This window comes from Podarcis pityusensis (genome assembly GCF_964106645.2).
Source record: "Podarcis pityusensis genome assembly, chromosome: 4".
In the NCBI taxonomy this organism is placed as follows: domain Eukaryota; kingdom Metazoa; phylum Chordata; class Lepidosauria; order Squamata; family Lacertidae; genus Podarcis; species Podarcis pityusensis.
Genome location: NC_138027.1, coordinates 52,309,538 through 52,331,240, shown reverse-complemented (window position 1 = coordinate 52,331,240; position 21,703 = coordinate 52,309,538). Strand labels below are relative to the sequence as shown.

Genomic DNA, 21,703 nt, shown 5'->3' with positions numbered 1-21,703 from the left:
ATCTAGACACTATATTCCTCTTGGGCAGGGGTCAGCAACCTTTTCCAGTTGTGTGCCAGCCCACAGTCCCTCAGACCATGTGGTGAGCCGGACTATTTTTTTGGGGTGGGGGGGGGGAAATGAACACAAATTCCTATGCCCTAAAAATAACACAGAGATGCATTTTAAATAAAAGGACACATTCTACTCCTGTAAAAACACGCTGATTCCCGGACTGTCCGCAGGCCAGATTGAGAAGGCATGGGCCGCATCCGGCCCATGGGCCTTAGGTTGCCTACCCCTGCTCTTGGGGTAACAGAAATAGAATTAGGTGATAGTTTACTTGAAATCTGGATGCTTCTGGGGATGCTCGTATCTAACACACAATAGTAACAGAACAGTGGGTATTCCAGTGGTGATATCCGAAGGTACTGGTTTTGGATACTTCCTGCTGACAGCAGTCAATATACGGTGCTGTAATATCTGTTGTATTATATATAGTGCTTTTCGTTAATACCATAGATAACATTTTTGTGCTGGGGATAAATATAGTTAGGATATGGTTGGCAATTAGATGTTAGATAAATTAACACAAATGGTGTAGCACTTGTGGTATTTCAAGGTGAGGAAGGCAAAACCTATTTCCTAATTGCAACCTCTTCTTATATTTGCTGTATTGTGTTTGTGGGGTACTGGTTTGTTTTGTTCTTGTTTTTATTATGTACTTTGTGGTTTTTTCTGTGAACTATCCTGAGATCTTCAGATGAAGGGTGGTATACACATTTAATAAATAAAATACAAATAAATATTTAAAACATTTTCTGTTTCTTTCCTTATGCAATTAAAAAAAACAATAGTTTTTATCATTTTTAATATTTGGAAGCTGATAGCAGCCTATTTACACTTGCCTTCCATCTTATTTTCCCTAGAATGAAGATCCGTCATTCTGTTTGTTAGGATTTGTTCTTTTAGCTCTATTTAACGCTAGCTCTCTGTTTCATCTGAATCAGGAAAGGTGGCTGAGGTGTTAGACCAGTGCTTGGAGGCAGTAATGGGTTGGACATGGGCTATTAAACTGAGGCTGAATCCTGAAAACAGTAAGGTGTTATGTGCCCCAGGTTCTTTTGTCTAAGAGGTGGGGAAGTGGCTTCCCCTGGAACGAACAGATTAACAGTTCTGGAGTGCTCCTGGATTCAACATTGGAGACTCAGGGAATATTGGAGACTAGGAATGCCTGTTTTCAGCTCCAGCTGGTTTGCCAGCTACGATCCTTTTTGGACAGAGATGACTTGGCCACTGTACTTCATGCTTTAGTAACTTCCTGATTGGATTCTTGCAATGAGCTCTGCATGTGACTGCTCTTGAAGCTGACCACAAAGCTTCAGTTGGCCCAAAATGCAACAGCTAGATTACTGGTTGGGGTCCATTTAGGTCTCGTATAACCCCTGATTTAACCCAACTGCACTTGTTGCCAGTTCATTTCTGGGCCTAATTCAAGGCACTCACATTAGTGTTTAAAGCACTAAATGACTCAGACCCCAAATACCTGAAAGATTGCCTCCTTCCTTACAGACCCTCTTGGGTGCTGAGATCAGCAGGGTGATGGTGGCGGCCTGGAAGCTGTGGAACTCTCTCCATAGCGGTGTGTCTGTCACCATTATACAGCTTCTGGAGAATGAATGCTAAAGAGCCACCTCTATCCTGGCTTTTGACATGAGTTGTATATTTTAGGACACACTTTATTATTGTTATTGTAAGTTGTTTTAAGCTGTTTTTAATACTGTGTTTTTCTCGTATTTGAAAACAAAAATAAAAGCTCACTGCTGTTGTTCAAAGGTTTGGAAGAACAGAAATGTTTTAAACTGTCACTGAAAACAGAAAAAACAAAATAATAATAATAATAATAATAATAATAATAATAATAAACTGTCACTGAAAACAGCTCAGTGTAGGAGCCTGCCTGAATTCAGGCAAGAGAGCATTCCGGAACCAGGGTGCCACTGCAGAGAAAGCCCTGTTCTGGTTTCCAGCGAACCAAACTCCCACTGATGATACTGCAACATAAAACTGTGTGCCTGGTGATCTCAGATCCAGAACAGAATATAATTGGGCAGGAGAGGTGTTCTTTCAGGTAGTTGAGCCCTAAGCTGGTTTGAAATCATAAAATTTATACACATTGATTAATTTAAAAAAACCACACCTCAAAAAGCTCAAAGCTGTTAAAAAGTGTTTAAGGCTTTATATTCAAAATTCATCATCAGTTAGACTTTGTAACAAATAGGTAGCCAGTGCAATTGTTTCAAGAGAGGTGCTAAATAATCCAGGGACACTGTCATTGTCAGTACCCATGCACCAGAAGACGGAGTTTACAAACCAAGGCTGTTTTCCCCCCAGTGATCCTTTGGTGAGTTCCTATTTTCTTTGACCCCAAAATAATGTAAAAACGTTGTGCCCTCCTCCCAAAGCTAAGCAACTTATGCATCCCAAACCCCCTAAAAATGGGGCTTTCCCCCTCCCCCCAAAAAGCTCAACAACTGGGGTAGATCACTGCCAGTTTTTAATTCTGTGAGTAGATCGCAGTCTCTTGGAAGTTGGCCACCCCTGTTGTAAACTATCTTGTGTGTTCCTTAAATGGAATGGAACAAATAAATGACTTGTAGTTCTGCTGTGTATGAGCACATCAAAAATGTCCTAATGAAGTAATCATAAGTGTGCAAAAAGATACAAAATGGAGTAAGGCATGGATTCAGGCAGAAGGAGCTAGCAAAGGCAGAAAATTGGTGCTAAAATGTGTGTTGTTGAATTTCCTTCACAGTCAGCTTAACACACGTGTCTTCTCTGATGTCCATGATGCCAGTCTAATCTGGTTGTTGCTATAGGTTGTTCCACACTGTAAAAAAAACATATACCTTAGAAGCTCTAAAATGAGCAGTTTTCTTCTACTTTGGCTATGAGGCTAGAGTGGTGTGCACCAGTGGAATTTACGTGGCTGGATATAAACTTCCAAGTCTCTTCTTCAAAAAGAAAGTATTGCCACCAGAAGTGGGAATTATTTTTTCTGTAAATCCTTGTTGGACAATGCAAGCCCTGCCCATACTACCAGTATGCTGTTCATGATCATATAGCTGAAAACTCAAGGTTGCCAGATACTCCTTTACTAAATCTATTCCATGCATGCCCCAAACTGAACTACTGCAACTGTCCTTTCATATTTAGTATTAAAAGAGCAGGGATTCCTTGCAAATCTATATTTCCTTAAAAATCATGTCATTACCTTCGAAACATTACTCCATCTTGAATCGCTTTTGGATTTGTGAAGATGGGACACCCAGGGCTGAACCAGGAAGTGGAAGGAGCTTCAATCCTCACATATCCTTTTTCCTACAGTTGAGAAGCAAGCTTCCCCAGCTGTGATCACATTTCCTCAGCTCACAGACCAGAGGGCTTTTTTCTACAACAAGGAAGTTTGAATAGATCCTAAATGTACTCTCCAGACAATTCTTTTTCTGCAGCTGCTTCTTCCACTCAGATCAAACAATCCCTGACTCAGATGCTTGCCCTCGAAAGAACGTAAGAGTCCTGTTGTATCAGTCTAAACCAGCATTATGTTTCTACAATGGACAATCAGAATCCTATGGAAAGCCAACAATTAGGGCACAAGTGCAATAACATTCTTCCACTCGTGTTCCCCAGCAACTGATATTAATATAAATGCTACCTCCAAGACTGGAGGTAATAGTCATCACTACAAGTAGCCATTCGTAGCCTTATCTTCTATAAATTTATCTAATTTAATTTTAAAGCTATCCAAGTTGGTGGCTATCACTACACATTCTGGTAGTGAATTCCCACAAATTATGTATCCGCCATGCAAAGAAATACTTCCTTTTTTCTGTTCTGAATCTCAGCTTCACTGGATGACTCTAGATTCTGCATCTCATACTGTACTTTGCTCCTCAGTGACTCACTCTTCTCCTCATTCCTAGTGGTATAGGGAGGGAGGAGAAAGATTTCCTTCATGCCACCTTAGCATTGCGTAGGAGAGAGGAGACTTCTTCCATTTCCCTCATCTTCCACTCATCTGAATATAGCAGTTTTCTTAATCTCGAAAGCTTGCCATTACAATGCAAGATTTCACTGTCAGTAGAGCAACAGCAGGAGAAAATGGAAGTCTATCTTAAAAGTATTAGTCTCACTAGCAGTACCTGGAGGAAAATACTTTTGATACCATAACAGACACTTGGGGAATGTTGTTAATCTGTTTAGCTTTGATTAAGAGTATTTTCTAAAAATGTGTGGAAGTCAGAGCAGTGAAAACTAACTCAGTATTGCTGTTACACTTGAATATGTACTGGCAGTGTGGTTTTTATCTTGATTAATTTGTTTAGTGGGGAACGCAGATGATTAACCCTCAGTTGATAGAAATACTGACTTTCAATCTGGGTTTGAGATTAAGTATACATCTAGGAAGTGATGCAAATAAACCTGGTGGAAGTTATTAAGCGTGACACCATTTTCAAGTAAAAAATGGTGCACATAAGTCATCAAGGTGAAGGATACCCTATAGTTTAAGATACAAAACATAACAGTGTGTTGGAACTAAGTAACCTCACAGTTTTAAGAACTTCAGTATTGTACCATTGTATGCATACCATAAAGAAGGCTGATCGCCGAAGAATTGATGCTTTTGAATTATGGTGTTGGAGGAGACTCTTGAGAGTCCCATGGACTGCAAGCAGATCAAACCTCTCCATTCTTAAGGAAATCAGCCCTGAGTGCTCACTGAAAGGACAGATCGTGAAGCTGAGGCTCCAATACTTTGGCCACCTCATGAGAAGAGAAGACTCCCTGGAAAAGACCCTGATGTTGGGAAAGATGGAGAGCACAAGGAGAAGGGGACGACAGAGGGCGAGATGGTTGGACAATGTTCTTGAAGCTACGAACATGAGTTTGACCAAACTTTGGGAGGCAGTGGAAGACAGGAGTGCCTGGCATGCTCTGGTCCATGGGGTCACGAAGAGTTGGACATGACTAAACAAAAAATGATATATCACTATAGCAGTGCAATAATAAGTAATTACAAATTACATGTAATAACAAAAACATTTTATAGAACTGGCAGTCATAGTACATACTGCTTGAGCAATATATGCACCACCACGTTTTGCAATGGCGCGTGTAGGACAGAAAAAAGTTACATAAAACAGCGTGGCTCTGATTTTCTGTCATTGCATTGACTCCGGAGATGACACATTTCTCTGTAGATGCTAGCAGCGGAAAGCAGGCCTTCCGTTTCTGAGGCTGCCTGTCTTGATGTTCCAGGTAAGCTGACCATGTTTCTAGACACATCCCAAAGTTGGTATTGACCTTGGGATAAGGCCTACTGAGAAGAAACATCTTTTGGGATGTTCACACCATTGTGGTTTGTTCAGCTTTCCCAAAACGTGCATTTAAACATATACTGTAAAGTATTTGGAAAAACAAACCCACCTTTGGCTACAGTTGGATCATGGAAGTGTATGAAAACCATCTTATGTCACCTTTAGTTTTATTATAATAAAGAACAATCTCAGGCTTGGCATTCTGGTCTGAAATTGCTCAATATGCATTGAAGAAAGGAGAATCATGGTCCTTTAACAGACATTAAAACTGCTGATGCTGATAATTCTCAGTAAGAAAGAACTGGGGGGATGGGGGGGGAGAGAGAGTTCTGATTTTCAGTGTACCAGTCAGACCTAAGCTTTTCATTGCTAATTCCTTTGCTAATGGCATGCTGGTGAAAAAAGTCTCACTTTTATTCCATGCAGAACCCTGTAAATGAGTTGTTAGTTTCTGGTGGAATCATAACCAGAATTTTATGCCATGCTTGGGTTTGGATGGTACATATTGCCTCATTGGATGTCTTGCTCTGAATAGGACCAATTGTTCGTTATTGAAACATTCTCATATGGCATGAAACATGGGAAAGATTTTGGTAAACATAAGCTACAGGACACACACAGGTTCCACATTCTCTCACACTGGTAATTGGGGGCTGTCTGAGGGCTTTATTGATTCTTTTGAAGGAATATATTTGATCGTTACCCTTAAATCTGGCCTCTTGTTCAGAGTGAGGTTGCTGATGGTTTACATATATTTTGTAGATGAAATTGAGGCCACAAAGAGCCCCCAATCCAAATTTGTAAATTTTGTGCAAAATCTTACCAATGATTAAAACAACTAAGTTTTGCTGGGTAACTGAATGTTACAACTGGAAAAGAAAGGTATTTTAAAGTTATATATATACTGGGGTTTTATAAGCTTATATAGTGATTTTGACTCCTGTAGATTATTCTGGGAGTAATTTTAAACTGAGACTGAATCCTGAGATGGAGGGTGTGTGTGTGTGTAGGCAGCTCATGTGTCTGGGAAGTTGATAGACAACCTGTTACAGATTGGATTGCAGTCGCCTTGAAGGAGTAGGTTCATAGTTTGAGGTACTCCTGGTTCCAGCATTGGCACTTGATGCTGGGTGGCATTGGTGGCACGTGGTGCCTTTTTCCAGCTGTAGCTGCTTTGTCAGGTCCTGCTGTTTATGGACTGAGCTAGCCTGGCCACAGTAACTTACACACGCTGTTGAAGGCAGTATGAATGCCAGTTGCTGGGAATCGCAAGTGAAGAGATCACTGCTGCATTCAGGTTCTGCTTTTTGGCTTTCCATAGGCATCTAGGTGGTCGCTGTGAGAACAGGATGCTGGACTACATGGGCATTGGCCTGGTTCTGCAGGCTCTTGTGTTCTAATTTTAACCTATGCATTAGTAATCTTTTGTTTGTATTATGTTCTGTATATGCTGCTATTTCTGAAGAAGCTGCAACTTTGGAAGCTGCAACTAATGCAGAATTCAGCCTTCAGAGTGCTGAGCAGTGTACCATTGTAACTGTATAACACTGGTTTTACAATAATTGTACTGGTTGCCTGTATACTGCTGAAGATGTGTGACTTCTAGTAGAGTGGGGCAGGAAATATTAGCATGATGATGCCATGCAGCTTCATCTACAGGATGTTACTGGGGAAAAGTGGGGATGTAGCTCTCAACAAGCAGCCATGTGGCCCTTTTAATGTTTAATCTGATCCTAAAATGGTAAGGTTCTTAATTTTTATACAAGTATGTGATCTTATCCTGGCTTTATTCTTTCAGCAGTGGTTCGATATTCTAGAAAGCCAAGGATATGCCCTTTCTTTTTGTTTGATTTTAAGCATAGCAAGTGAGAGCTACAAATGTTTTGTTTTGTCTTAAGCCCTTAACAATAGTGTCCCTGCTCAGGGGCTGGCCAACCATGTTCTCCGTCAGGATACCATAAATGTAGGCTAATTCACTCCTGCTGACCAGTTCTCTGGTTTCCCCGCCCCCATACGGCACACAATATGAGATTGCTGCTGGGCTGTTGTGTCGTTCCCCTTCCCCTGTTGCGCAAAATGTACTTCTGTGATCATTGTGTTTTACCTCAGTTTGCTGATAATCTCCCTCTAGTTTCTCAGTGGTCCTGTTTTGGCTCCTGTTTTGTTGGTACTAAGCAACCTGAGTTTGCTGTTAGGAATGTTGATTTTTAAACTTGGTTTAGGAGTGAAGTACTTGCACTGACGGGACACGGGTGGCACTGTGGGTTAAACCACAGAGCCTAGGACTTGCTGATCAGAAGGTCGGCGGCTCGAATCCCCATGACGGGGTGAGCTCCCATTGCCTGCTCCTGCCAACCTAGCAGTTCAAAAGCACATCATAGTGCAAGTAGATAAATAGGTACTGCTCCAGCAGGAAGGTAAACAGCATTTCCATGCGCTGCTCTGGTTCGCCAGAAGCAGCTTAGTCATGCTGGCCACATGACCCGCAAGCTGTTTGCTGGCTCCCTCGGCCAATAAAGCGAGATGAGCGCCGCAACCCCAGAGTCGGTCACGACGGGACCTAATGGTCAGGGGTCCCTTTACCTTTACTTGCACTGACAGCCATTATGTGATGGTGGACTGGTTTTGGACACAAACATAGGAAGCACAGTCAACACCTGTTTTGCTCGGGAGTTCAGTTCCAAGTCATTGTGCACGTTGGCGGAGTACACATAAACCTGCCCATTCTGGCCACCCTGCCCCATTATGCCCACTTTTTCTTCTGCTACTGGGTTTGAAGTGATGCACACAAAATGAGAGTTGCCTGTACTAATCGCTTACTTAGCTGAAGGCGGATGTCTTTTAATGACATGGCTTTTTTACTTTGGCATTTGTATATTAATATAAAACCATTGGATACTGTTCTTCTAGCCTCTAAATACCAACATGATATTACAAAAGGGGGGGGGAGCTGCAAACTTTAACAAGTAAATGTATAAATGAAACCTTTGGTTGAGTTAATCCTTAGGCAGTTTTAGAGACAAACTTAAGGACACAATTTATTGAGGCTATTTTGATTCAAGTGTGCTACTGTGAATGAATAAAAAGCTATTAAAGTAACTTTTGTCTAACAATGTGTGGTAGCTTTTTAATTATTTACAGTGTATGAGGACCTCGTATCAATATTTATTATGGATTTAGACTGGCAAGTTATAACTGGGGATTTGTCTAAATCTTAGTCCTGCTTCTAACTGTTCTGCTGAAATTTGGTGCCTCTCTTTCTGTTGAATCTCTTATTTGCTTTCTGAGATTGTTTTCTTGTTAGCTGGCCTCTTTCCCCCAAGAGGATATACAGCAGCATGTCTGGAAACTAGCATCATTACTGTCTTCATTTTTTTCTAAATGCCTGCTTCCATTATATATTGCGGCATTATATATTACGAAAGTTACAAAACATCCCTACATAGTGGAGGGAAGGGAGGTTTTTTATAACCTCATGGCATATACAAGCTCTGCAACCCTAGTCTTCCCCACTCCCAGAAGACAAAGCTCTTAGGAACTTGAGCTGGCCAATTGACGCTTCTTTCTCTCTTCCTCACCTGCCATCTTGGCATTCTGGACGTCTTGGAAGCTCAGAAACCATTGGCAGCCTGTTTTCTGGGTTTTGAATTCTTTTTATTGTTAGTTTAGTTTACAAACTTAAATACTTCTGTGTTCCTAGGGAGTCCCCAGAATATGTAGAAACCTATATCTTGTTTTTGGTTGGTCCCATTTCACCTCCAAACTGATAGACACTTGATTATTTGAGGGAACCTTTGGGACAAAACATTGCACTGCCGAGTGCTTTTGTTCAGACTTCCAGCTACTCCCCCTCAGCATTCTGTGGCAACTGAGCATGTTCAGTCCTCAATGAGCTGTGTTTCCTTTTTTTGGGTGGGGTGAGGGTGGAGATTGCCTCCTTAATTCCCCCCCCAAATATATTTTGGGACTCCTGCACCCTCTCATGTGAGTTCCTGTTGTTTTATTAATTCATTATTTATAATATTTCTATCCTGCCTTTCAATTGAATGATCCTCAAAGCAGATTCTAGTATATTAAAATAAAACATTCACACAAAAACATAAAAACCCTTAACAACCCATCAGCCCTTTGTCCCCTGTCTGCTGGTAAATGCCAGAAGGTGCTCCTTTTCAGCTCTGCAGTCCCAGGTGAACTGGGAGTTGGAGCAGTGTGTCCTTTTTGGCAGGGTAGGGGAAACATGCTCCCTGTCATTGCTTCTTTGAAGGCAGATGGATGAGGAACACAATGGACAACGGGTGTACACCTGCAGTCCCCTGAGTGGTGGCAGAGACTAGAGTGCATTTTGACTACAAAAGTCTGGAGAATTGCCTGAGATACAGGTTTCAGCTTCATATGAAGAGCACAGAATAGTCTGATCAGCCATTTTTATAACATTTTATGGGTGCAGTTTGGAACATATGCCACTTTCTAAGTGTGACATAATTTCAGAAATAGCTTTACAACTTGCACTGTTATTTGAACTACGGTAATTAGTTTTTAGTTCTGGAGCTATTTAGCATTTAACTGGGATGGAAAGAGTTCATCAAAAGGTGTGTCGTAACAAAGTTCATTTCAGTTACTTGTGTTTTACGATTTTTGGTTTCTCTTCTTCTCTCCACCCCACCATGTTAGCTCTTCTCATTGATGGAGATGAAACCTCCTATTTCTCGTGCAAAGATGATTCTTATTACTAAAGCTGCCATCAAAGCTATTAAGGTGAGATGGTAAAGAGTATTTATTTTATTTTGTACAAAATTTTAAAAGGTTTGAACATTTGTAGCATGTTTTGTGTTTTTTCAAAGATCACATGGACTGAGAGTCATTCTCACTTATTAATATTCTACAGATACTGAATAATTTTAATTATAATGCTTTTAATGTATAATTTTATCACAGTCAAAGTAATTTTTAAAAATAACTCCATTTCAAACACTCCTTTGAGATGATTTGGAGATAGTTATAAATGCAAGTGGGGACTAGTTTAATAAAATGACCTATGATATATTTCCTTTTGCTTAGTTTGATATGAGTTTATATGCTAATGTTTAAGGTAAACAAATTCACATTTCTTAAATATATTATGAAATTAAACATTTCAAATGTTCTTTGATTCTCTTTCAGCTTTACAAACACGTAGTCCAGATTGTAGAGAAGTTTATAAAAAAGGTAAATGAAATATTTATTAAGTTGTATATACTGATGATTCAGCAATTTACATTCTCCTCCCAAAAATGCGTTGTTTTTTTTAGCGCACATACAATCAAAATACGTGCATCTAGCAGTTCTATGGGAAATCACTCAGCAACTGCATATATTAATTATGGCAATGGTAATAGCTCCATAACTGTGCAGAAATATAGCATATTACATGGGGATTTGTTCTGGGGGATTGTACGTAAAGCCAAAATTGTGTAGTTGGAAAAATCACGAAACCACTCCCGTGTGATCATTCGTACTTTTTGGAAGCATGGGCCTTGACCCCCTCCCCCCCAACAAGGCAAGATCTTGCAGGAGCTTCCCAGAGCCTGGTAAGCAAGACTCTCTGCCTTGTGTGCTTTAACTTGTGTGATAACAGCTGGCTGGCTGCCAAAGTTTTGATCATGCAAGTTGAATGTGCACAGGTTGCAACTTCGCTGTTTGGCTTTGTTTGTTTGTGAGAATTAGCTAATTCTAACCACCACTAAACTAATACACAACACACCTGCAAGAAGAAGTAAGCACACAAGGCGTAAGAGGAGATGAGGAAGTTTAGCCTGCCTAGATTGGGAGCTGGAAAGCGAATTGCAAAGCTGGTGTATGGATCTCCCCTTCTTGCATCTCTAGATGCCAGAAAACATTGATGTTACTGAGTTTTTGGGACATAGGGCCTACATTCTTGACCTTAGCTGTGTCAGTTCTTCCTGTGATCTAGGTAACATGCAACTAATACAAAGGCAGGGCATGTTGGGGCAGGCTTAGTCTGCTTGTTCTATTGTACATTGATTATTTATTTTTGAACTGCCAAGTCATTTAAAAACATTTGGTGATGTACATTAAAACATCGTAGTTATGACATCATTATGAAAAATAACAATCACTGAGTCAAATTAATGTATATTCATAGGCATATTTTTAAAGTGCATATCTTGCCTGATATGTGACTGGATTTCTGAGATCAGTGTTTAAAAAGTGAATAGCACTTACGTTCAAATTCCAGGAATTATAGTGGAATGTCTATAGTGTTGTATGGCACCTGCTAGTTTGTTTTTCTTTCCCCCACTTTCTGGACTTTTAACTTCATGCTAATATGATAGGCCTGTTTTATGATCATACAGAGCTTACTGTTAGGATTTATAAAATGTATATTACTTATATGACTTTCTGTCTGTCTCTCTCTTTAGTGTAAACCAGAATACAAAGTTCCTGGATTGTATGTTATTGACTCTATTGTTCGTCAGTCTCGTCATCAATTTGGAACAGATAAGGATGTTTTTGGGCCAAGATTCTGTAAAAATATAACAGCCACATTCCAGTATTTATATCTCTGTCCAACAGAAGACAAGGTATAACTCAATTTTTTGTAGCATTTCGACTTGGTGTGTGTGTGTGTGTGTGTGTGTGTGAGAGAGAGAGAGAGAGAGAGAGAGAAATGAATATCTTCTGATCCTACTATATTTGGTCTACCATGTACAAACACACATTGTTGATTGTTGGATACTATTTCTGAATGAGGCCTTGATGTTAAATGTTTCTTTTCTAGTTGGCTTTTAAATTTTTGAGGCCCTTCTTCCTCACCACTTCATGACTAAAAGCTCTTATGGAGGAACTTTTCTCTTCTGTGTAGAAAGCCATGTGAGCTGGATTTTATTCTATTTGATAGTAAAGCTGCAACACAAACTAGATGTGGCTGGTGACTTAGAACAGGCTTGGGTTCCTGCTTCTTGTATGTATTATGCTGACAAAACTGATTCCCACGTCTAGAATAGAGTAAAGTAGCCATCATTTACTAAGTTCGGAGGTCCATAAAGTGTGTCATGAAAAATATTGTATGGGATTTGATCTCTCCATTCCTTCTCACTGTTGCTCATGTCCACAGTCATTTCCTGGAGAAGTCACAGAATGTTACAAAGCATAGGAAACAAAGTATAAAAGTTTTGTACTGTACTAATCTCTTTTTTTGTGTGTGCATGCAAGGACTAGGGCCTTGTTCAGATGGCATTTTTGTGCTCTCATCTTTGTGCATTGTGAGATTGATTGGTTTCATGCACCTTGTTTTGTCTCCCCTCTGAACAGAAGATATCTGAACTCAGATGTCTCACATTTGTTTAGGTGATAGGAAACAAAGTGCATGTGTCCATTACCTGATCTCATGATGTATAAAACTGAAGCGGGGGGACAGTATTGTCTGAACACTGCCTAAGCTTTAATTAAGCAAATGAAGATTTTTTTAAAGTGTACTTACACATCTCTTCTTTGAACAGAGTAAGATAGTTCGTGTCCTCAACTTATGGCAGAAAAATGGAGTGTTTAAAATAGAAATAATTCAACCTCTCCTCGACATGGCAGCAGGAGCTAGCAGTACTGCTTCAATGACTGAAGATACTACTAATAATGAAGGTAGGAAATCTTAGTTAAAGCATTATTTTCTGTTATGGGCCTATGTTGTCAAACTCAGACTTTATTTGCTTTAATCTGCATAGAATGGGCTGAATTAATTGCAAGCAAAAGTTGGAGATAGATTTTTGTTGTTGTAACTCTTGGTGTTAAAAATATGAGAAAGTTCATGTTTTGGCTGAGTGATTGTATTATAGAATAAGAGCCCTGTGAAGAGCCTTTTGGTTGACTGTCTTATTCATGTGTATGTTTAGGATTGTACTGTGAAAACATTTTTTTTTGTTCTTCCCATATTTTGAATAGAATTATTTCTACCCATTGCTGTGTTCTTGATGAGTCTGGCTGAAAATATTAAGATGGCCTAATAAATAAAATACACAATGATTTGGATACTATACAGCATATTCTGTTACCAGAAATGGCATCCGTGTATAAGTGATTGCTTAGATTGCTCAGTAGTTAAGCAATATCACTTGCTCCTGCAGTATCACAATATCACATTTAGGATCACAGGGAAATTTTCACTCATAGCACAACACTACAGAATATCACAGGGAAATTACTGGTACTCAGATAGTATTTTCTACCACTGTGAAATGTCCTTCCCTCTGCCATATGTGAACCATAATCTGTTATGTGTTTCTGGCATCTTGTGTTGACATACCTTTTTGCCTAGGCTTTCCCTGGTCCATAAGATTGAATCCTGTTATTTCTGAAATTCTTTTTTATGTTTTCCTGTTGTTTGTGTTTGTTTTAATACTGCTTTGCTACTGTTTTATTTTCGTGATATTTTTGTATACCACTTAGAGATGTTTAAATAGTAAGCACTTTAAAAATGCTAATGGACAAAGCACCTCTAGGGATGTATATAACTCTAGTATTTTATATGTTGTGGTATACAAATTGCTGCAAATACATTAATAATACTGGGGTGGGTGTGTAATAGTATATTAACCTTAAACAGTTTAGCAGTTCTCCATATATCCATTCAATCATCAATATTCTTTATAAAGGTTTCCCCCCCAAAAAAATTTGCAGTCTGTAGGCTCGTTAAGCTACAAAAGGCTTTCCTGAACTTTGTCATCAATCATCATCATGGTTTTCTATACAGAAGTATGACAAAGAAGTATGATTACTGAAATACAGAGAAAGAGAGAAAGATAGGAGTTTATATGGGACTGTCGATGAAACTAGACCTAATCATGTAGTCCTAATCGTTGCCCCCATTCACCTGTGGCTGCTGTTTACTGTACAGAACACAATTATGTAACTACCACTTGCATGATTATTGTCAAATTTAGTTTGGCCCTAAGAATATTTAGCATATACTTACAGCCATATATTCACCTGGCCCTAAAACAACAACAACTTATTATTTATACCCTTCCCATCTGGTTGGATTTCCCCAGCCACTCTGGCGGCTTCCAAAAAATATTCAAAATACAATAAAATACATACTTTGTGTTGTGGCATGCAGGGCATGAGGGTATTTGGCAATGAAGCATTGCCACATGATGTCTAATTTTGAGAATCCTGCCTGTGGAATTTAAAAAAAACTTACTGACCATATTTGCGAATGGTCTACAGACTGACCACCCAAGTTTTGATTTTTAAAAACTTGCATTATAGTGTAAAAGTGCAATGCTATCAGTGGGAATTGTTGAAATCTTAATGTTGCATTTAAATTTATTTTATAGGTTCACCACCTCCTGCCACAGTGATTCCATCTGAGCCTCTTCAAGTTGCTTCCAATTCAGTACCTGCTGTGCCGCAATTGCCCAGTTCTGATGCCTTTGCAGCTGTAGCCCAGTTATTTCAGACAACACAAGGACAACAGGCAAGCAGAGACTTTTTGTTCAAAAATACAGAATTCAAATTAAGATAATAAGATGGTTATCTAATGCAGAATATATAACTATTCTATTTTAAAACCATTGGTGGAAATTTGTTAGTGAATTATAATAATAATAATAATTTATTATTTATAAGCTGCCCATCTGGCTGGGATTCCTCAGCCACTCTGGGCGGCTTCCAACAAAATATTAAAATACAGTGGTCTGTTAAACATTAAAAGCTTCGCTAAACAGCGCTGCCTTCAGATGTCTTCTAAAAGTCTGGTAGTTGTTCTTCTCTTTGACAACGGGTGGGAGGGCGTTCCACAGGGCGGGTGCCACTACCGAGAAGGCCCTCTGCCTGGTTCCCTGTAACTTGGCTTCTCGCACTGAGGGAACCGCCAGAAGGCCCTCGGCACTGGACCTTGTGTCCGGGCAGAACGATGGGGTGGAGACGCTCCTTCAGGTATACTGGACCAAGGCTGTTTCGGGCTTTAAAGGACAGCACCAACACTTTGAATTGTGCTCGGAAACGTACTGGGAGCCAATGTAGGTCTTTCAAGACCGGTATTATGTGGTCTCGGCAGCTGCTCACAGTCACCAGTCTAGCTGCCGCATTCTGGATTACTTGTAGTTTCCAGGTCACCTTCAAAGGTAGCCCTACATAGAGCACATTGCAGTAATCCAAGCGAGAGATAATTAGAGCATGCACCATTCTGGCGAGACAGTCCACGGGCAGGTAGGGTCTCAGCCTGCGTACCAAATGGAGCTGGTAAACAGCTGCCCTGGACACAGAATTGACCTGCACCTCCATGGACAGCTGCGAGTCCAAAATGACTCCCAGGCTGCGCATCTGGTCCTTCAGGGGCACAGTTACCCCATTCAGGACCAGGGAGTCATCCACACCGCCTGCCTCCTTTCCCCCCAAAACAGTACTTCTGTCTTGTCAGGATTCAACCTCAATCTGTTAGCCGCCATCCATCCTCCAACTGCCTCCAGACACTCACACAGGACCTTCCCCACCTTCACTGGTTCTGATTTGAAAGAGAGGTAGAGCTGGGTATCATCCGCATGTTGATGAACACTGAACCCAAACCCCCTTATGATCTTGCCCAGCAGCTGCATGTAGATGTTGAAAATATGTTGAATTGCATTAGTGAATAGTGAAATCAATATTTCTGCTGTTTACTGATCACATCTGGTCTGAAAATAAATCATGCATATGTATAACATGTCTGACCTTTGTCTGCTTGAGTAAGAAATGTCCTTTCTATTCTCTTGCCAGCTGTCTACTCATCTGCATAGTACTAGCACTTCTCTTGAGGACTAGTAGACTTTTAAGTGCAGAAGGGAGAGTGTGAATATGCAGATGTGATCATCAGTGCTTTACTAGGTTTCCATGGAAAGCTCTCTTTTGTGGCTGTCTATTGTGGCTACCTCTGTGCTCCCTTATAGCTTTAAGAACACAGAGCAGAGGAGGAGCCACAAGAGCAGCTGCCTTGTACCATAATACCCACCAGGCATAGCAGTAACTCCTGCCTGATTGGAGGGTGGGGAGAGCAGATATCCACCTGTTGGAAGGCATCAATTATTGTACATTTATTACGCCTCTGGTGTTTTCACGATCATTCCTAAGAAGATATTAATAGTTGCAGTTTCATTATTTTAGCTCCAACAGATTCTTCAGACTTTTCAGCAGCCTCCGAAACCTCAATCTCCTGTGATAGATAACAATGTAATGGCTCAGGTCCATGCTATTACTGCCCAGCTGCAGACTACAGCAACGCAACCATCCGAACAAAAACACGATTTCTCAGCACCTGAGCAAAAGACATCTTTTGATAAGGTAATATTTTTCTTGTACTGAAAAGGAATTTACTCAATGATTTGTTTTTTGTGTGGCATGCCATGCCAAATTATTGTTTCATGCTATGAGAACAAGTATTCAGGGAGTCTTGATTTCACCTCCACTGCATGTGACATTTCCGTCCCCCCTTTCTGGTTTCTGGTGAACCACGCTTTGGTATGCAAATTAAAATGATCTTACATTGTTAGTGGTACTAATATTGTTTACTTGTCTTTCATTACTTACTGAAGAAAATAGAGTTGGCTCAATGTAATATGTTTCAGAAGCTGTTGGATCGATTTGACTATGATGATGAACCAGAAGCAGTAGAAGACACCAAGAAAGAGGACCCAACACCTCCTGCAATCTCTCAACCGACATTGTAAGATTTATGAGTCAGACAAGTAGATGTTAAAAATTTAAGGTGATGTTATAGAAGCCTAATGTTGCATATATAGGTTCTCTTCATTAGACTTCATTGTTTTGAACTCTTTTATTATGCAATATTTGATATGCATCAGTTCGCTAAGCAAAACAAAAAGCCCCTATCCTGCAGTTACAGTTGAATATTACCACCTCAGCTTAAAAAATGCTTAAATAGTGCCATCATTATAACAGCTAGAATACTGTTTCCATCCCTAATGAGCCTGCATTCTAGAGTCTTGACAAAGAAAAGCAACAGAAGGAGGGGAGCAAAGAGGGGAAGTTTGTATTCATGGAAAAAATTCATGGGGAGGGGAGCACTGATGGCAGCCTAGGTTACTGTACTAAATTTTATGTCCTTAAAACGCTGCTTTAAAATCTCATATTTATTGCTCAGTGGTTTTCCGGGTGAAGGTATGCAGCAACAAGTTTATGCCCAACTCCCAAATATAGACCAGTATCAGCAACGAGTGCTTGGAATGCAACAGGAACCTATGCTTCACCAGGTATTGGAAACATTTCCCTTATGCACAGTACTTAATAATTAGACATGCAGTACTTTGAAAGCTTGTTCTTGATTTTAAATTAATGGAAAATACCTATATATTCTTTTTTCTACAAGGTCCCACTTCCTCCAAATGGACAAATGCCAAGTTATGGACTTCTACCTGCATCACAGTTTCCTCCCATGGCTCAGCCTGGGATGCAACCCTCACCTCAGGTGCAACAACCTTTCCAGCCTTCTTTTCCAGCACAAAATGAACCACATACACAGAAACATACACATCAGCAGGTAAATAACTTGCTATCTTTCCCCCCAGCCCTAATGCCATATGTTGCACCCAGGAAGAAATCTCAGCACTGTTCACAAGAGTTCCATAGTGTATGCTTTGGTCTTACCCTATTTTAATTTATCTGGATGTGTTTGTCACATTAGATTTCCAGTACAGGTTAGACTCCTTTAGAGTACTGAGTTTTAGTATGTTTAGTCATCCAAAGTGGTGGCGGCAGTACATTATGATGGTATGATAGATTAATTGCTTAATCTTTTCAAAAATTTCTAATGTGCACTAGAATCTGTATACTTTAATATGTGCTTTGTGAAGGAATCTACAGTTATTGTATCTCCAATTTTAGTCCTTGATCAAAAAGGCAATATAGGCAATATTCAGACAATCGTACTTTGGCTTAATAAGGTGATACATGAACAAACATTTGGCAGTGCACACAGACTCTTTATGCCTTTCCTGCATATGAACAAGCTAACAAACTAGAAAGTATTCTGTTGACTATAATCTCCTGTTTTGTTCAACCCAGGGAACAATGGTTTAATGGTTTTGCAAAAAAACTTGCACACCTTTAACTTGCACAATCACAGCTTTACGTATTTGCTGACCAGTTCGCTGCAAGCACACAAATGAAACACACATAAGCCAGAGAACTTTAAAAAAGTTATTTTGGTACCAGGTTTTCCCACTCTGGAAAGAGCTTTTAAGCTCTCCACCTTGCTTTTAAGCTCCCATGAGACCCTCCCAGAGCCCCATAAGCAAGACGGAGAGCTTCTATATGTGTGGAGCAATGTCTGCTCAGCGTGCCAGCATCGGACAGGTAGGGGTGCTTGCACAATCCCCTGAATATAACCCCCACACAAGTTGCGAGGCTACTGTAAATAGATTACATCTATGCCAGGATTTCACTGTCCAGTAACTGTAACTGAGCAGAAATCTCTTAATTGAACTGAGGTATCCATTGCACTGCACTGAGTAGAAGTTTTCACTTTGTATAATTCTTTATTGGACAGAATTGGCAGGTAGTAAATTCTCACTTAAAGAAGTTAAACTTGCTCATTAGAAATACAAATACCTTAAGTTACTTTAGATAATATAATAAACCTGTTTTCAGCTCAAATTATATATGTATTAGCAAGGGTGTTGGATATTCCTGTCAAGCTTACATGCTTTATTTTACAACTAATACTTTAGATAGAATGTGATTGGTTTAGCATTTTGCTGAAGCAAAATGATTGATTGATTTTCACCACTTACTAGTTTTCATTTGCTACAAGAGTTTCTATCCAACTAAATTTATACTCTGAGTAGACCCAGTCAAATCAGTGAAATTAAGTTAATCATGACACCTGTTGCCCATCAATTCCAGTAGGTTTGCTCCAAATATTATTTAGTAAGATACATCCTTAACTATGTTAATTAAACCATTTAAACAGCATTTTCTTAAGGAATCATGTTTTTACAATCTGTGCATTTATGTACATATAAGTGAATATGAATTGTAATTTGAACCAAATGAAAATCTTTACATTTCAAATGCTGTCTAGTTATAAATTTGAAACTGATCAAAAAGTGAAACTGAAGAACAGCTGTGGTAATAAATCTCTGCCTCCCCCCCCCCCCCAGGAAATGGAAGTGGATCAGCCTCCTGTTCACGAAGGAAAGAGGCATGAGAGCAGAAAGTCAAGATCTAGATCTGCATCAAGGTAAGAAGTAGCAATTACATGTACATTTATAATCCATTAATAGGTACTAGAGTGTATCCAGATACAGGAATAATGTAAAAATCTCAAAGCTGAAAGCTTTTAATCTTTTATCCTACATTCTTGTTATTTATGGTTTTATACTTTGCCATTCAGTAAGTGCTACATTCAAGAATAGATCATTTGCATTTTGTGATTTCATACAAGGCATACGTAGGGACAAATGGGGTGTGGTTTTTCTAAGGCAGGTTCGGCTTCTTAGAGGTGTTTTGTTTGCATTTTGGGGCAGTGATAGCCAGAAATAAAGATCTTAAAAGGGTAAGTTTTCACATTGCTCTCAAAGGACAAGCCTTACTATACAATAACAATTCTCAGATTTGGGATGGGCATAATTCAGTAGTAGCCAGCAAGTAACTATGAATGTAAAACTTACTCTGTATTTTTAATATCTTCCTTAAATACTAGATCACCCAAAAGGAGAAGATCACGGTCTGGTTCTCGGACTAGAAGATCACGCCATCGTCGTTCCCGTTCCCGGGACAGGCGTCGCCATTCCCCTCGATCCCGATCCCAAGAAAGGCGTGAAAGGGAGAGAGAGAAAGAGCGCAGAGCAAAAGGCCTTCCTCCAATCAAAACAGAAACTGTTAGTGGTGAGTATTATTTCTGTCTTTCTTAGCAAGATGGAACAGTATTAATACATGCTGTCAAATGTGGTTTTGTCCTTGCTTTCTTTTTCTGGTAAGATAGCACTTCGGAACAGTAGGCAAAGTCAGAATGGCAAACTGATACTCTTCATCACTGTGTTAAATTCAATTTTCCAGTGCCATTTTATTACTGAGCTGCAGTCCTCTGAAAGTTGGAGAACCACCAGTGTAGTAAAACTAAGTATATATTTTTAAAAGATGGGCCAGATATGCACAAATGTTCTTGTTAATTTCACCATGACTAGTTGTGTCCTGTTTTTGGCGATGATGACAAGTTCTAGCTTCTCATCCTGAGTTTGGAAATAAGACATGTCTCCTTCTGGAAGAGCTTTCCATTTGCTCAAGGGACTCTAGATCCTACCCATTCAGATTGATGTATACTTTTCAAATTATTGCTAGCTCCTGATTCAAGTTGCCAGTCACCTTTGACTTGTCACATTTTTAGTTTGCAGTACAACACTATGGGTAGGCCAGTTGGATAAACGAACATCACAGCAGGATGTTGGAGGTCTCCTAGAAGAGTTTGGACCAATTGAATCTATAAATGTGAGTATGAAATAAAATACAAGTTATGAGAAAATAAAATTATCCAGCTGAAACCATTTTGAGTGATTCATGTAGTATTTTTTTGCAACTCGTGCTAGCAAATTTGTATACTTGTTTAAAAACAAATTGAAAACTTGTATCCAAAAATTTTGAGAGCTATGATTTTTTTAAAAGCCAACATTTTAAATGTTCTGATGTGAGAAATATCTGTAAACAGTACTGAATATTAGTAATAGATACAGCAAACAAATAAAGTCCATAATCAACATTGTGTATTTCCTCGGAAACCTCTAAGAACTTAGAAATATTGAGTCTCAGTCTCAGTCAGTTTTATTGCACATAGCCAAAGGCTGCCGCAATGTACACAGAATTATTTGACAATTAAAAGAAAATATACTGAATTGGTAAGAACTTAGAAATATTAAAAACACGCAAGTCCCAGTTCTTCTATTGCTGTACAGACATTGTATCTTGGTTTATGTCAGGAGTAGAGAACTGGATCTGGCCAGTGGGCAGGATCCTTAGCTTCCCTACCCCCATGGGCCAACTTTCACAGATGTGCAGGACATCAGGTGATGGACAGTTATCAAAGTTGAAGTCTATATAATCGCTGATTAGTGGTTACAGCAACCTACTTCAAAGGTGTGCCAATTGATGCTCCTAGCATGTCTTCGAAGGAGTTTGCTATAATTGCCAATCAGCTCCCTTGAAGTATATTTGGAGGAAGTGGTTTGGGTTCAAACTGTAAATGGAGAATTTTTCCTTTTCAGATGTCTGGTATTGGCTGCACTGCTGAGTTCCCTGTTGGAAACTGTCTAGTGCAGCTGACAGTAGAGTATGGGGGCGGGGTTGCTTTCTGCATTTTCAGA

The 21,703-nt window shown here is 39.6% G+C and overlaps 1 protein-coding gene across 2 annotated transcripts in view; it reads left to right on the top strand.

The window, feature by feature from the left end:
• SCAF4 (SR-related CTD associated factor 4) overlaps window positions 1–21,703 on the top strand; it is a 42,970-nt gene that overhangs the window by 3,470 nt on the left and 17,797 nt on the right. Inside the window, exons 2-13 of one of the 2 annotated variants that reach the window (XM_081003834.1) lie at window positions 10,032–10,115; window positions 10,521–10,565; window positions 11,780–11,941; window positions 12,860–12,995; window positions 14,690–14,829; window positions 16,494–16,670; window positions 16,955–17,052; window positions 17,491–17,599; window positions 17,716–17,886; window positions 19,508–19,587; window positions 20,050–20,234; window positions 20,734–20,834. In XM_081003834.1, coding sequence (XP_080859960.1) covers window positions 10,032–10,115; window positions 10,521–10,565; window positions 11,780–11,941; window positions 12,860–12,995; window positions 14,690–14,829; window positions 16,494–16,670; window positions 16,955–17,052; window positions 17,491–17,599; window positions 17,716–17,886; window positions 19,508–19,587; window positions 20,050–20,234; window positions 20,734–20,834 — 1,488 coding nt within the window. The remainder of the gene's footprint in view (window positions 1–10,031; window positions 10,116–10,520; window positions 10,566–11,779; window positions 11,942–12,859; window positions 12,996–14,689; window positions 14,830–16,493; window positions 16,671–16,954; window positions 17,053–17,490; window positions 17,600–17,715; window positions 17,887–19,507; window positions 19,588–20,049; window positions 20,235–20,733; window positions 20,835–21,703) is intronic. The other variant, XM_081003833.1, reaches the window with a different exon arrangement.